Genomic DNA, 14,801 nt, shown 5'->3' with positions numbered 1-14,801 from the left:
ATACATTTTACAGAGAGATTCACATGTTTCTCTTAAATAAAAGTTCTATGGTCTTACAATTATTAGTCAGTGTATCAAATTTTTGTGGTGCACCAGTTTTCAGAAACATACCTATAAATTGGATTACAGCTGCAGTTTTTCAGCAGTAGCTCTAAATTCTAGTCTTCTCAGAACTACATGATTTATCTCAATAGCCCATAATCTAAGATAAAGAAATCATTTTCCCCCTCATCTTACTCAGCCTATATGCTCTTGGTTGAGTAAGAGGAGAACAATGTCTAAAGGTATTTAAAGCCTCAAAGAAGAAACTCTTTTACTACTGAATTTCAAATCACACACACAAAATAGGTGAGAAATTCTTTTATCATATTTGGAATCAAAATATCCCTTAAAATATTTACATTTTACAGTAAAAAGGATAGCAAAACACAAGATCATGTACAAGCTTAAGTATTCAAGTTTCTGAAGAGCCAAAAAGAAAGGGAAAATAATGGACTAGCACAAAGCTGTAGCACAATAATAAACGCCATCAGTGAGTGCAGATTAAAAGCAATACATGTACTCCTTGGGCTTCCGATTCTTGGTCAAAAACTGCCGAATGAAATGATTAATATAATCTAATTACAAAGTTGTTTGGCTTTTTGTTGCTCCTCTAGAGTTTCTTTAAAAACAGTGCAATTTAAAACAAACTTACAGAGTACACATTACTCTCAAATTAGTCATTATAGAAAGGACATTCACTAGAGGTGGTAAATATATTCCACAGTTAAGCATATTTACCAATTAAGGAATAAAACTAAAATTTCTAAGCCTTTATTGCATATTAATAAAACAAATCTTTGAATATACAGCAATGTAAATTTTTAAAAATATTAAATTCCTGTAACTAGGGCTGTTGGTATGAAGAAGGGATGATGAGCACTGGCACAGAGCACTCTGCACCAACACACACAATTTATTCTTCTGCAAACCACCAATATTAGAAACTGAAAGGACGGCACGGTCCGAGCAGGCAGTCACGCAGGTTCAGACGCGACAGGGACAGTCGCTGAGCGCCCCGCAGCCGCCTCACCTCTTGCTCCTGGCTCTCTCGGCGTGGTCCCTGTCTCTGTGGTGCCGCTCCCGGTCCTTCTCGCCCTCTCTGTGCTTGCTCTTCTCCCGCTCCTTCTCCGCGTCCTCGCCCTTCGGCTTGTCGGCCTTCCTGTCTGCACTCCTGCTCTCCCTGCCCGCCCTGCCGTCCGCCCCTCGCTCCCCGTGAGGCGGCCGCGCCCGCTCTTTATCCTTATGCCCCTCGTCCCTGCCCTTCCTGTCTCTGTCCTTGTCCTGGGCTCTGTCTCTGCGCCTGTGCCTTTCAGGTTCCTGCTCCCACTCCTTCTCGTGGCGCTCTCTTCTCAGGTGGTGTGAGTCACTGTAAAACCTCTGACGATCCCCCTTACCCCTGTTAAATGGTCTGTCCACTTGCTGCTGGTCTTGCCTACCCCAAGGGTCACTATGGCGCCGTTCCGGCCTCCGAATGTCTTTGACTTGGTAAAAATTCTGTGGGGCCAGATACCTTGACGCTTGTGAGAGGGGACCCATCACACGCTGCGGCTGGCCGGTCAGATGAACAACAGGTGGCCAGGGAACCAAGGGATTTGGGGCAAAGCCAAAGCCTGGAGGGGGAAGTAATGGGGGTGGCAAATGTGGCGGAAATCCAAACATGCTTTGTGGGGGGAAATTAGGAGGTCCTGGAAATGGAAACCCAGGTGGGCTAGACTTCAGATGCTGAAGGTTGGGCTGCTGCGGTCTTATGGGTGAAAAGTTTGCACCTGTTCTGGGGCTGGTGCTTCTGGAAGTGAAACTGATGCTTTTAGAAGGAAATTCGGATTGACATGTGTTTCCAACCTCAAAATGAGATGCTGCTGCTGCTGATCCTCTTCGAAATGGGTGCACAGTTTCAATATTTTGCATTAAAATCTCCTGTAAGGGTTTTGCTTGCTCCACTTGAGAAGACTGTATGTTTTCTACCGATGGCGAGTCTTGTACAGCCCCTGAATCGTCACTCTGCTGAACACAAGGGCTTTTCTCTACAGAAGGCATCTTCTCCTCCACGCTGCTCTGCTCAGTTAAGTGCGATGGGCCAGGAAGAGGTGGTTTCTCTCCATGACGGCAGCCTTCTCCTTCTCTGTTTTCCGGAGCAGTCACCTGCTGACTTCTCCCAGCTGCTTGCCGAGGATCCCTTTTCAGGTTGATAAACTGCGGGGCCCTTGTCGTGTTAGTAACAGCATTTTCACTGCAACTCACATTACCATCTACGTTTCCTCTCCCTACACTAGACCTACAGGGAGGACTAGTATTTGAAGTCCTGTTATCTTGCAAATTATTCTCTTGATCTTGTAGCAGCTGTTTTTTTAACACTCTCTCTTTACTCTCCACAGTATCCTCTTGTTTTGACTGAATTGATAGATTTGTTAGGAATGCTTCTGTAGAAACATCTGGTGGTTTACCTCTGAGACTAAGACTTGTCATAGGCCCAGCAGAAACGGAAGAGACCCCCAGTGCAGACGCCTCTCCTCCTACTGCATTATCTGTCAATTCTGAAGGGTTATCTCCTTTAACTTTCACTTCCTTCGCTTCACCATCAGTTGCTTCTCCTGTATCTATCGTCCCTGCTTTGGGATTAGCTTGCTCATTTATAAATGGAATTTCTTTAAGAGTATTTTGCTCTGTCCCTAACTGAGCTTGTTCGTATGTTTGACCAGTGGTGCCCAAAAGGCTCTGAAGGATATCATCCACAGGAAGAGGTTTATTTGCCAATTCCAGAGTAGAAGGTTGATTTTCCCAGCCAATTAAGACCCCAGGAAGGAATCTTAAAGGTTTTGGTGGTTCCTGTTTGGTGACTTCCAATAAAGGTTCAATGACTGTTGGAAAGTCTTCCTGAAGAGTCTGCTGAGGCTTATTTCTCTGTTTATGCAATACGGTTGTAAAAGAATTAAAAAAGTCATTTTCTTCCTCTGCTGCTCCCTCTGTGGAAACTTCTATCTTACTTTTTTTATCAGGCGGCAATGTTACTGGTACGCTTTCAGACATCTCAGCTGTGTGACCAGCACCACCACTGGCACTATGCTGCCGCTTCAGTTTTTGACGAATAATTAAGCCCAACAACAGATTAGGTCTATGCAATTCAAGGCCTGTACAAAATCAAAAACATCAATCAAGAGTCATTTTCAATCACTATAATAAAGAGTAAAATTTTGCTTACTACAGTCTCCTAAACAGGTGCCTGTTCCTGTCTGGGCAGATTCTGAGGGCCAAGTCCCAAGAAGGAAAGCAGGCTCAGCTTTCCCACTCGGGCCCTCTCACCCCATTTCATTCATATTCTACTAATTAAACAGATACCTACCAGGTCCATCAAAGGGCACGAGAGGGTGTGGGATTTTATCCGTGGCACCCAGAGGGATGAGGTACATGTCTTTGACCTGCTTCATGTTGTTAGCGGCCACTCCATAGCGCTTCCTGCTACTGAAGTATGCAAACAGCAAAGTATAAGAAATTTGATCTTCTTCAGTCACAGGTGTGAAGCGAACCACACAAATCTCCTATTCAAGAAAATAACAAATAATAAAAATAATAACCTAAACAGTAGCTTGGTTTTAAATACCATTCTCAATTATAATAATCTATTGAGTTTTCTGACACTTACCAAGTAATAACATGGCTTACCAACTTAAATGCAGATCTGAATACTATAAGGAAACAACTTTTAGGGAAAGATCTTTGCTGATCCACAGGTGGATCTGTTTTATCTGAAAGTGTTTCACAGAAACTCAGTCCTAAAGTAATTAATTTGTTCAAGGTGACACACTTATCAGTGGCAAAGAAGATATTTAAAGCCACATGTCTTGATATCTATACTATGTCCTGATTTCCAATGTTATAACTTCTACAGAGAGCTGTTTATATTCTCAGCACACTGCAAATTAATAGCAGCCACCACTGCCCCACTATGTACAAACACAGAGAAATGCACAAGTTCACTGATAATCCAACTTAGAGGAACTGAATCTATGAATAAAGGGAGCTGAGTGAAATGACCTCAAATACACACAGGCCATACATTTTATAAAATCATTTGGCTTACTCAGAAACTTATTTGCTTGCCTCTGAGTTCTTGGCTTTGTTTCATATTAAAAAAAAAAAAAAAGTCCCAATTTGGTGTTAATTTGGTAGAATGAAAAACAGACATTTTTTCATGAAAGTATACAATCAAGAAGTGGAGAGCCAGGTGAACCACAAAGCCTAAACTGATGTAAGACCCTAGGAGGAGAGCAAGTGAGCTGGACTAAAACTCCCATCTCTTAGATCTGTCACCTCAAATGCTTTTATCTGGAGGCAACAACTGTGACAGTGTCTTGGTCAGTTCTAGATGGAGGCACACTATGCCGTATTTGTGGTAATAAATACCACATCTGGGGGGCAGATGAAGAGCAATTCCTCAAATGTCCAAGAGTAATACTTCCCAACACTTTCCTGATTTCCACTATCATAAGAAAGTGAAAGCAAATAAATAAAACTTTTCTTACAGTGCTTCAAAATTTTATCTGTATTCTAACACTGTATCAGTTTAAATTCTACAATCTATATTGGGAAAAAAAAATATTTTCAGCTGAAGAAAATCCATCTTGAATTTTTACTAACCTTACTAAAGACTTCTGATCATAAGAGAAAAAAATTAATGTTCGTTTATTCAAGATATATTTTTTGAATGTCTGTAACATGCTGAGTATTAACATCCTTGGAGAGAAAAATGATTTCTTCTAATGATTAAATATTCCTGTGTAGCAGTGTTCTATGAGTTAAAGAAATGATAGAAGATACAGAGAGAAAAGAAAAAGAGAAATATTGCTATAAAGGCTATTAACTAAATCCCAATATCTATCCTCCTCATTTCCTACTAGAGAGCCCTCTTAACCTTCAGTTGGGCACATGGCCATCCAACAGAGATCACACTTCCCAGCCTCCTAATGGTGTATAAGCAGTTGGAGGAAGTGAAAAGAAAACCACACATTCCAGCTCTTGCTTTTAAAACAACTCAACAGCCATTCTTCTTGTTTCCCCCCACTTGGAGCTGATAAATCAGCTTTGACTTTGACTGACTGCTAAGGGCCACAGTCTTAAAAACAGTAAGACAGAAGAGCCCAATCCATGAATAATCTAACAACTGCAAGACTGAACTACAGACCTACCTAATGTAACAGGAAAAGTTTATTTTTTGAGCCACTGTATTTTAGGATCTCTGTCCCAACAGCTTAGCCTGTGCCCCAACCAAAATAAATGTCTATACAAAGCAAGGCAACATTCCAGAATGAATCTCAATACTTATTCTACAACATTCCTTTTAAAACAATGATAGAAATCAGAGACAGCATATCAAAAGCAGGAAAAGATAAAAAACTAAAGGAATAATGGCTTTGAGCCTTAGCCAATGGCATATTATGTCAATTTAGGTCCACCCTAGGGACCTTGCATAGAAATCTCAGTGGTTTACTTTTCAAATATTTTCACATACTGGTAGAGAGAAAAAAGTTTTCCTCACCTTGGTTCCTGAGGCTTTAATTTTTTCCACATAATCCCAAACTGTCTGAGGTGATATCCTACCACCTACTTGAATACTATCTGGTAGGTCCTGTGGTAAAAAATGAAGGTGATCAATGTATACAGTTTATCTTCATTATAGTATCTATACCTCATACAAATTTAGCTCTAAGACTAATTTGAAAAAGTGACTTTAAAAAAGATTATAAAATACATCAGCGAATATAAGAAAATACAGGGATAGCAATTAGGCTTTACCTCAAATGTCAACTCCAAATGACTGAAGTGGATGCTCAAATACAATTAAGAAAGACTCTCAGGTCAAGAAAAGAAGCAGCGCCAGCATCCCATTCTGACAACCCAGGAAGAGTACAGCAGGCTTCAGAGTATTAGGGGGTACTGTTTTCCCCATCCTTTTTTTTTTGGTCATAGTGAACTGGGGTATGCCTTAATCACTAACAGCTGGATTTCAGAAGTTATCAAGTTTAACCATACAGTATACTTTTGCACAGAAGAGAATAATATTGTAATAATGCAAGGTTCATTTTTTTTTTAAAGGTTCAATCTTTCTGAGAACAGAGGACTATACGTAAAATCAATTATGAAGTGTGTAGTTAAGAATATTTGAAATTTTAATCAGTATATTTGTTTTTCAATGAAGACAGAAAAATCGTAATCAATATTAATTCAATTAAATTTAAATAATTAATTGATTTAAATAGTTTAATTGGAATTTTAGTCCAAATCAAACTAGAAATAAGTAGGAAGCAGAGGCGGAGTTCTGAGAAACAACCACATATAACCTGGCTCAGAAAAAAGAATAATATTTTTGTTTAAAATCAAAAGGTTTCCATAGTTTAGGACTTAATTACTCATTTCAAAGAAAAGTTATTTTCACTGTGGACTGATCTAGAAATTTAGAAGACTAATTATGCTATAAGAAAATCATAATGGGTCTATTGAATTTTTTTCTTATAAAATCAATGTGGTCTAAAATATTACTTCCCAAGCAAACTATATGCAAAAATAACAATTAAGTTGTTTATTAATCAAAAACACAACTGGACAAATAAGCTGATAGAGATTAGATAAGCAATATTACACGGACTTAAATTAATTTCATTCTAATACAAAGAAGAGTTTATCTTAGTCTTAAAAGAAAACTGGCATATGTTAAGATTTTTGTCTTATAAAATACTGAAAACTTTGCCTTTACGGTCAGCAGCCTGAGAATGGATAGAAAACTTAATGTTAAATAGCATAATAGCAAAATACAATCTCAACAAAAATAGAGTACACATATACTGATTTATTTTCCTTTTTGCATAAACACAGAAAAGTACAAACTATTCAAATGATATTTAAAAAGTCGACTTTCTCATTTATCACATTACTAATATCGTATATACCATAGTACTGCTGCTGCTGCTAAGTCACTTCAGTCGTGTCCGACGCTGTGTGACCCCATAGACGGCAGCCCACCAGGCTCCCCTGTCCCTGGGATTCTCTAAGCAATAAGTACTACAGCTGCTTATTTCCCATAAATGCTGCTTAATAGTCCTTTCCTATTGTCTCAGGTATAAAACCAACCAAGGGCACCACTGCAGCAACCAAGGTCACTGATCTCAGGACTGTCAACTAGCTGGAAAGTTTCAACTAGGCAGCTGACCCTTGAACAACATGGGGATTAAAGGTGCCCACCCACTGTGCAGTTGATCATCTCAGTGTTACACATAGTCAGCCCTCTGTATTCACAGTTTCATATCTGAGGATTCAACCAACTGAAGATAATGTGGTACTGTGGTATTCACTATTGAAAAAATTCATGTATAAGTGGACCCAAGTAGTGCAAACTCATGTTACTCAAGGCTCAACTGTGGTCTTTATCTCATTCACTGAAATGGGCAGGTAAGAACCACAGTCATGAAGTTGTGGAAATAGAAGCAATGGGGGAATCAGAAGACCTGTTAACAACGAAAAGCCTTCCCAACAGACTAGCACTGGAGGCCATAAACATGTTAATCTTTCATGTAAGTCTGCATTTCAAGAAAAACTTAGATATCCATGCAAAATATCCATTAATTTTTAATTGATATAGTGAGTACATCTTGGAGAGTACAAAACATGGATTTTAAAACTTTCAGAGCACAATTTTCGATAGTTCTAAAACTCCATTTGTGAACTCGTAATTACATTAATTCAATGTTTAAGAGTCACAGTCAATAAATACTTTTACCAAGAATGAAAATAAATATTTTTACTATTTTATTATGCTGTTTCCTTGCCTTTTGCCTTCAGAAACATATATGCCAACCCAGGCATAGAAGAGCAGAAAAGTTCACAGTACCTCTGTCAAGTATTCAGGGGAACCAGATACTGGGTAGGCTTTGGTAACAAATTTTGCTACAGACGGCATGTTGATAAAACCTTTCCAGATGAAGTTCAATCGAGCCAGGAAGGTACACTCAACTTCAACAGTTCCAGGCATCTCTGGACTAAAAAAATGACATTAAGAAATTTTGAGCCTAAAGATCTGCTCATGATAAATGCATATTCTACTTGCTCATCAATTGTTTCTACTTTAGCATGTCAAGAAGGCCAAAGCAGGACTTCTCTGGTGGTCCAGTGGTTGGGAATCCATCTGCCAATGCAGGAGACACACATTTGATTCCTGGTCTGGGAAGACCCCACATGCCACAGAGCAGCTGAGACCATGCACCACAAACACTAAGCCAGCACCCTACAATTACTGAAGCCTGCATGCCTAGAGCCCATGCTCCCCAAAAAGAGAAGCCCCACAATGAGAAGCCCATGCATCGCAGCTAGAGAAAGCCTACATGCAGCAAGAGACCCAGCACAGCCAAAAGTAAGTAAATGAACCAAAGGCCGAAGTACGTAAAGCTATGATTAAAGAGTTTATATTTTCACTTCATGAAATATACTCATATTAACATAGTCATGTTTTACATGATTTTCTTCTAGACTGGCTTAGGTGGACTAAAATGGGGTCCAGAGAATGCAAGCAATTTTTCTTTAATGACTTATTTCTTGCCTCTTAGGACTAATATAATGAAAGATAGCTTTAAAGTCAAGTCTGCACATACTCAATTCTAACTTTTAGAGTCTTTAAAAATCTCAATTAGTTGAAAATATAGGAAGGTACAGTTACCATCTCAAAAGAAAGGTTCCTTTCTTAAGAAACATGTCACTTTTCTGTTTCTGAAGACTTCCAAGTAAAATCGAGCAAAGAGGTATAAAGATTAGAATTTATAACTAAAGGAAAATTACCGTGGAGCAGGAGAGAATGTTGACTTCGGAGATTCTTGTTTCTCCTCTTCAAAGAATTCAGAGGCCAAAATATTTGAGGTCGAAGACAAAGCATCTGCTATACTTTCTGCTTCATTGTCTGAATGTTTACGAGATACACCAACAACAACTTTCACTTTTTTTGGAGAAAGATCATCTACAGGTGGTGCCATTCGACCTAAAGCCAGAAAACACCAAAATAGACCATTTTTGTAAACTGAAATTTCTGTAACTTTATCCATTTTCACTTCTAGAATTATTCACTTTCCCTGACTGCATTACTGCATAGCGGGGGTAGTTTTTAACTATCGTCATTTTCACAACAATTTATGGAACTTACCTCTCTTATGATGTGGAAAAGGAGAACATTAAACAACTCAGACAAGCTTTGGAAAAGGAAACATTATAACCATACCCTAAAACAGGTAGTCTAATACCCCAGAAAACATTTTTCAAACTAAACTACACCAAATTCCAACAGTCTTGAGAGGTAATGTGACCAAGTAAAACAAATCTGTATCCTACATCATACTACATACAACAGCAATTCATGACATATGCAAACTGCAAAGTGACTTAGTTATTTCAGTTCAGTTCAGTTGCTCAGTCATCTCCGACTCTCTGCGATCCCATGAATCGCAGCACGCCAGGCCTCCCTGTCCATCACCAACTCCCAGAGTTTACTCAAACTCATGTCCATCGAGTCGGTGATGCCATCCAGCCATCTCATCCTCTGTCATCCCCTTCTCCTCCTGCCGTCAATCCCTTCCAGCATCAGGATCTTTTCCAATGAGTCAACTCTTCACCATCAGGTGGCCAAAGTATTGGAGTTTCAGTTTCAGCTTCAGTCCTTCCAATGAATACCCAGGACTGAGCTCCTTTAGGACGGACTGGTTGGATCTCCTTGCAGTCCAAGGGACCCTCAAGAGTCTTCTCCAACACCACAGTTCAAAACCATCAATTCTTCGGTGCTCAGCTGTCTTCACAGTCCAACTCTCACATCCATACATGACCAGTGGAAAAACCATAGCCTTGACTAGATGGACCTTTGTTGGCAAAGTAATGTCTCTGCTTTTTAATATGCTGTCTAGGTTGGTCATAACTTTCCTTCCAAGGACTAAGTGTCTTTTAATTTCATGGTTGCAGTCACCATCTGCAGTGATTTTGGAGTCCCCCAAAATAAAGTCTGACACTGTTTCCACTGTTTCCCCATCTATTTGCCATGAAGTGATGGGACCAGATGCCATTATCTTAGTTTTCTGAATGTTGAGCTTTAAGTCAACTTTTTCACTCTCCTCTTTCACCTTCATCATGAGGCTTTTTAGTTCCTCGTCGCTTTCTGACATAAGGGTGATGTCATCTGCATATCTGAGGTTATTGATATTTCTCCCGGCAATCTTGATTCCAGCTTGTGCTTCTTCCAGCCCAGAGTTTCTCATGATGTACTGTGCATATAAGTTAAATAAGCAGGGTGACAATATACAGCCTTGACATACTCCTTTTCCTATTTGGAACCAGTCTGTTGCTCCATGCCCAGTTTTAACTGTTGCTTCCTGACCTGCATATAGGTTTCTCAAGAAACTTAGTTTCTTGAGATAACTAAGGTAAAAACCTTAGTTCTTTTTTACAGTTTTACCTACAGAACTAGTTTTACCTATAGAACCACAAGAAAAAAATCATTCCACCTTTCTAAAAATAGGTCAAGTCTAGTAGGGTTTAACAATTGTATTGTGGGCTACCATTAAATCTGAGATATTACAATATTAAATATTACATTAATTATAAGTGTTACACTGTTAATCATTAAAATTAATAGGTTCAAAACAATAGAAAAATTACTAAGATTTTTCCCAGACAAAACAAACTAATGAGTATACTAAAAATACTATGACACTATAGGTAGCTTTCTTCAGAGATAACAATATCTAAAAACACCCTGTCTTTAAGTCTTTACCATTGTATACATTGTAAAAATGTGATCACACCATTCTGAGAAGACATGTTATTCCTATTATCAGAAAGTTACCAAATTTATAATACATTTCAGTCAGTCTCTAATATAGTGGAGGGTAGCATACTGATTAACCTGAAGAATCTTTCATCTTACTGAACAAAGTATGTTCAGTATTCCTTTTGCATACCACAGTAAAAAAATTAAAACTGAGAGCAACTCTAGAGTTAATTTAAAAAACTCTTAATCCCCCATCTCTACCAATAAACTGAATATAAACTCTTTGTCAACACATTCCATTTTCTTTTCTTCACATCCCCATTTCTTATGCCCTAAATCCAGCATTCTGTCAGTATTACCTGAGTATCTCAAAGCTTACTGACCTCCACCTCCAATGCTTCCACTTTGAATAAAACCATTTCATCTCCGTCTTGTACCAGTGCATAAAGGTCTACCACTTAGCTTCTTTCACCATAATCTCTACTCAAAGTTAGAGAAGTCTTCAAAATTCCAATCTGATCATGTCATTCCCCTGCTAAACACCCTTCAATCACTATCTACTGCTCTTAGATAAAAGACTAAAATCCTTAACATGGCCTACCAAAGTAGTCTTTCAGTAGTTTTCATTGTAATTTGTAAAGTATATTTTATATCATGATCCATAACTCACATACATACACACTCCACATACCCCTGTGTGTTTATGATGTGTGTAATACATGTATGTATGCATGTGTGGAGGGAGTTTTTTGGAATATGGCAAATAGATAGGGAAACAATGGAAACAGTGACAGACTTTATTTTCTTGGGCTACAAAATCAATGCAGATGGTGACTGCAGCCATGAAATTAAGACACTTGCTCCCTGGAAGATAAACCATGACAAACCAACACAGCATATTAAAAAGCAGAGGCATAACTTTGCCAGCAAAGCTGCAGTTTTTTTCATTAGTCCTGTATGGATATGAGGGTTGGACCATAAAGGCCAAGCACCTTCATTGGAAGGACTGATGCTGAAATTCAATACTTTGGCCACCTGATGGGAAGAGCTGACTCACTGGAAAAGACCCTGATTCTGGGAAAGATTGAAAGCAGGAGAAGAAGGGGACGACACAGGATGAGATGGTTGGATGGCATCATTGACTCAATGGACATGAGTTTGAGCAAGCTCCGGGAGATGGTGAAGGACAGGGAAGCCTGGCATGCTGCAGTTCATGGGGTCGCAAAGCGTCAGACACAACTGAGCGACTGAACAACATAGTCTCTCAAAATTGTACTTATCTTTATCAGTGCATTCACTGCAATGTTTCCCATTTTCTGTTTTTGTTTGTTCTGAAATGCTAGTCACTACTCACTAAACTGGTTTCAGTACTACCCTTTAAGTCATAGACTGACTCACACCAACACTGGGGAAACAAAAACCAACTTAAATCACAAGTGTCCAGATTTCAAAATAAAAGCAACATTTTAGAAAGAAATAATTCCAATTACCTATGCAAATTTTGCAGTTAAGATCAAAAAGATGCTGTCTGTGTTGACCAGTGGTATCTTTAGACATTGAGTCAACCTCTCCTTTTTGTTTTTCAGATCCTTCTGTCTTCTCCATTGACTTACTAGCTGTAGGTTCCTAACAAAAGTGAAAGTAAAAATTAGGTTAACAGAAAAAGTTGGCCTCAGTTATTTATGAACTTGTATTTCATACTGTTATTTTTTTCCCAAAATTAAACTGTACCATTCATAGGTTGTTTCTCACTATTTGTTTAAAAAGTAAGTGCTAGATGTTAATTATAACATAAAATGGAGTAAAAACTCAAACAATCCTATTCTCCAAGGCCTCAAATAAGATTTCATATTATTACCTCACTGATATTTGAAAATAAGAAAAGTCACACGACATCTCGAAATACAGTCGGCCTAAGAAGCACCTACAGAGTTTAAGGACTAAAATTTCTAAGTCATAAAGACCCAAGGAATCTACATTATCAAATGTTTAACTGTCTGTGTCTGTGATGCAGGTGGTCTGTACGCTTCATAGAGAGAAACAATACTTTAAACTCTCTCAAAAAACCATCAAACTACATAATAAACACACAGTTTAAAAAATTATTTTTTCTACTTTAAGAATGTTAGCCAAATAAACCTTTTCTGAATCCTCATGTTTTGGGCACTATAAAACATGCTATTTTTATCATCATAATTTACCTGAATCTCCATGGCTGCCTCCTGTTCTTTCATTGGAGCATCACTCTCAATTTCTATCTCACCTTTATGTGTTATTTTTGTGATAGGTCGTCTTTCCACTTCTCTCTGCTCTTTCTCAATCATCTCTATGGTCTAACAAGAAATATTTTAAAGAAATACTTTACAATTAAAATCATAGATGATTTTTAACCTTTAGTTTGTCAAAAAACAAATATATACTGAGTACTTGCAAATGTCAGAGACTGTTTTATAAGTGCTAGGGTTTTAAGAATGAGACCTCATATCTCAGCCCAGAAAAGTTTCAATGTATAATGTGTGTGTCTTTGTGTGTGTGTCAGTCACTCAGTCGTGTCTGACTCTTGAGACCCCAAGGACTGTAGCCCACTAGGCTCCTCTGTCCAAGGGATTCTCCAGGCAAGAGTACTGGAGAGGATTGCCATTTCCTTCTCCAGGTCAATGTATAGTAACTAGAGGCAACTGAAGTGCAACGTTATTTGCATAGTGATAAAACATGATATTTACATTTAAAATCTGCTTTCTGATCTACTCTTTTAGCAGCTGCCACAGAGAAATAAATGAGAACAAGTTCCTCTTAGGTTCTTAACCTGATGTTCTAACATTCCCCAGAACAGTAATTTACTCAAATAACAAAAACAGGCAGTCTCCCATCAGTGGTCTATTGATGGAACATACTTGGTTACAGTGAACAAGCTCAGCAATAAAACCTAATAAACAAGTAAGCACAAAAAGAACAAGTAAAAGGAAGTTGACAGTGGAAAGATAGGTCCAGTCACTTGTCCTGCCATTGTTAAGCGCAAATTTTCCTTAAAGAAAGAAGTCTCCATGCAGATGATACTTGCAGGCATAGATTCAAAGCAGAAGCAAGGCATGTGCATATTTGGGATTCAGAGGGAAAAAAAGAAATGGTGATACTATTTGCAAAATAAGAGAAATTACACAGAGTGAAAGTGAAGAAATATGTGAATGATATGAATGAGTGCAATCTATCAAATTAAGGCCTCTTGCACTTCAAACCAAATTTGGTAGAAAATCAATTTGGAGGCTTAAGATCAAGTATATCATGGACAATTAATATGAACTATAAGGAACCAGTATTTTCTAGAATAAAGGGCTACCACTCTAAGTTTATTGTAATAAAAAACATGGGATAATGTGGCTATCTTGCTGTCACAGTAACTCAAAGATGCATATTCACCTCACCTTCAAAGGTATATCAAATTCACAAACCCCAAATGAAAACTCTTGGCATGGTGACTTTCAGGATTTTTCAGTTTCAAAATGCAATACAGTGTACATACTACATATGTTATATAATACACTAGTTAGGTCTCGAACTTCGCCATTTAACAAAAAGTATTTCTGTGAATATGAACTTTCATATATGACACTTCAGGATCACATTTATCAATAAATTTGTAACAGGGGAAAAAGAAGCCCTTATTTTTCAAAGCTTTTGGTATTTGAAACTGAATATTATGAGGTTATAAACATAAACTTTTTCATTCTGACTTAATTTGGCTCCACAAATTACCAAAATTCATAATCTTCAAACTGTGCTTCTGAAATGTGCAAATGTGAGAATAGATTGACCAATTTTTCCATCCTTCTGATTTACAAAATATAAGGTTATGTAAGCTGATAACTGGAGGAAATGAGGAAAAAGCAGAACAGAAAAGAAAAAATTTAAGAATAGGCTAGTGGAGGATGAGGAGAAGGCAATGGCACCCTACTCCAGTACTCTTGCCTGG

The 14,801-nt window shown here is 38.2% G+C and overlaps 1 protein-coding gene across 3 annotated transcripts in view; it reads right to left on the bottom strand.

The window, feature by feature from the left end:
- Positions 1-345: 345 nt before the first annotated feature.
- PHF3 (PHD finger protein 3) overlaps positions 346-14,801 on the bottom strand; it is a 90,848-nt gene continuing 76,392 nt past the window's right edge. For all 3 annotated transcript variants that reach the window (XM_061131581.1, XM_061131580.1, XM_061131582.1), the window contains 7 exons: positions 13,033-13,164; positions 12,322-12,457; positions 8,863-9,058; positions 7,922-8,069; positions 5,576-5,665; positions 3,383-3,578; positions 346-3,170 (listed from right to left, as the gene is read on the bottom strand). In XM_061131581.1, the coding sequence (XP_060987564.1) occupies positions 1,069-3,170; positions 3,383-3,578; positions 5,576-5,665; positions 7,922-8,069; positions 8,863-9,058; positions 12,322-12,457; positions 13,033-13,164 (3,000 nt within the window). In that variant the 3' untranslated portion in view covers positions 346-1,068. The remainder of the gene's footprint in view (positions 3,171-3,382; positions 3,579-5,575; positions 5,666-7,921; positions 8,070-8,862; positions 9,059-12,321; positions 12,458-13,032; positions 13,165-14,801) is intronic.

The sequence above is a fragment of the Dama dama genome, chromosome 28, assembly GCF_033118175.1.
Source record: "Dama dama isolate Ldn47 chromosome 28, ASM3311817v1, whole genome shotgun sequence".
Taxonomy (NCBI): Eukaryota; Metazoa; Chordata; class Mammalia; order Artiodactyla; family Cervidae; genus Dama; species Dama dama.
Note: the sequence above shows the minus strand (reverse complement) of the source record. Positions and strands in the feature narration are given on the sequence as shown.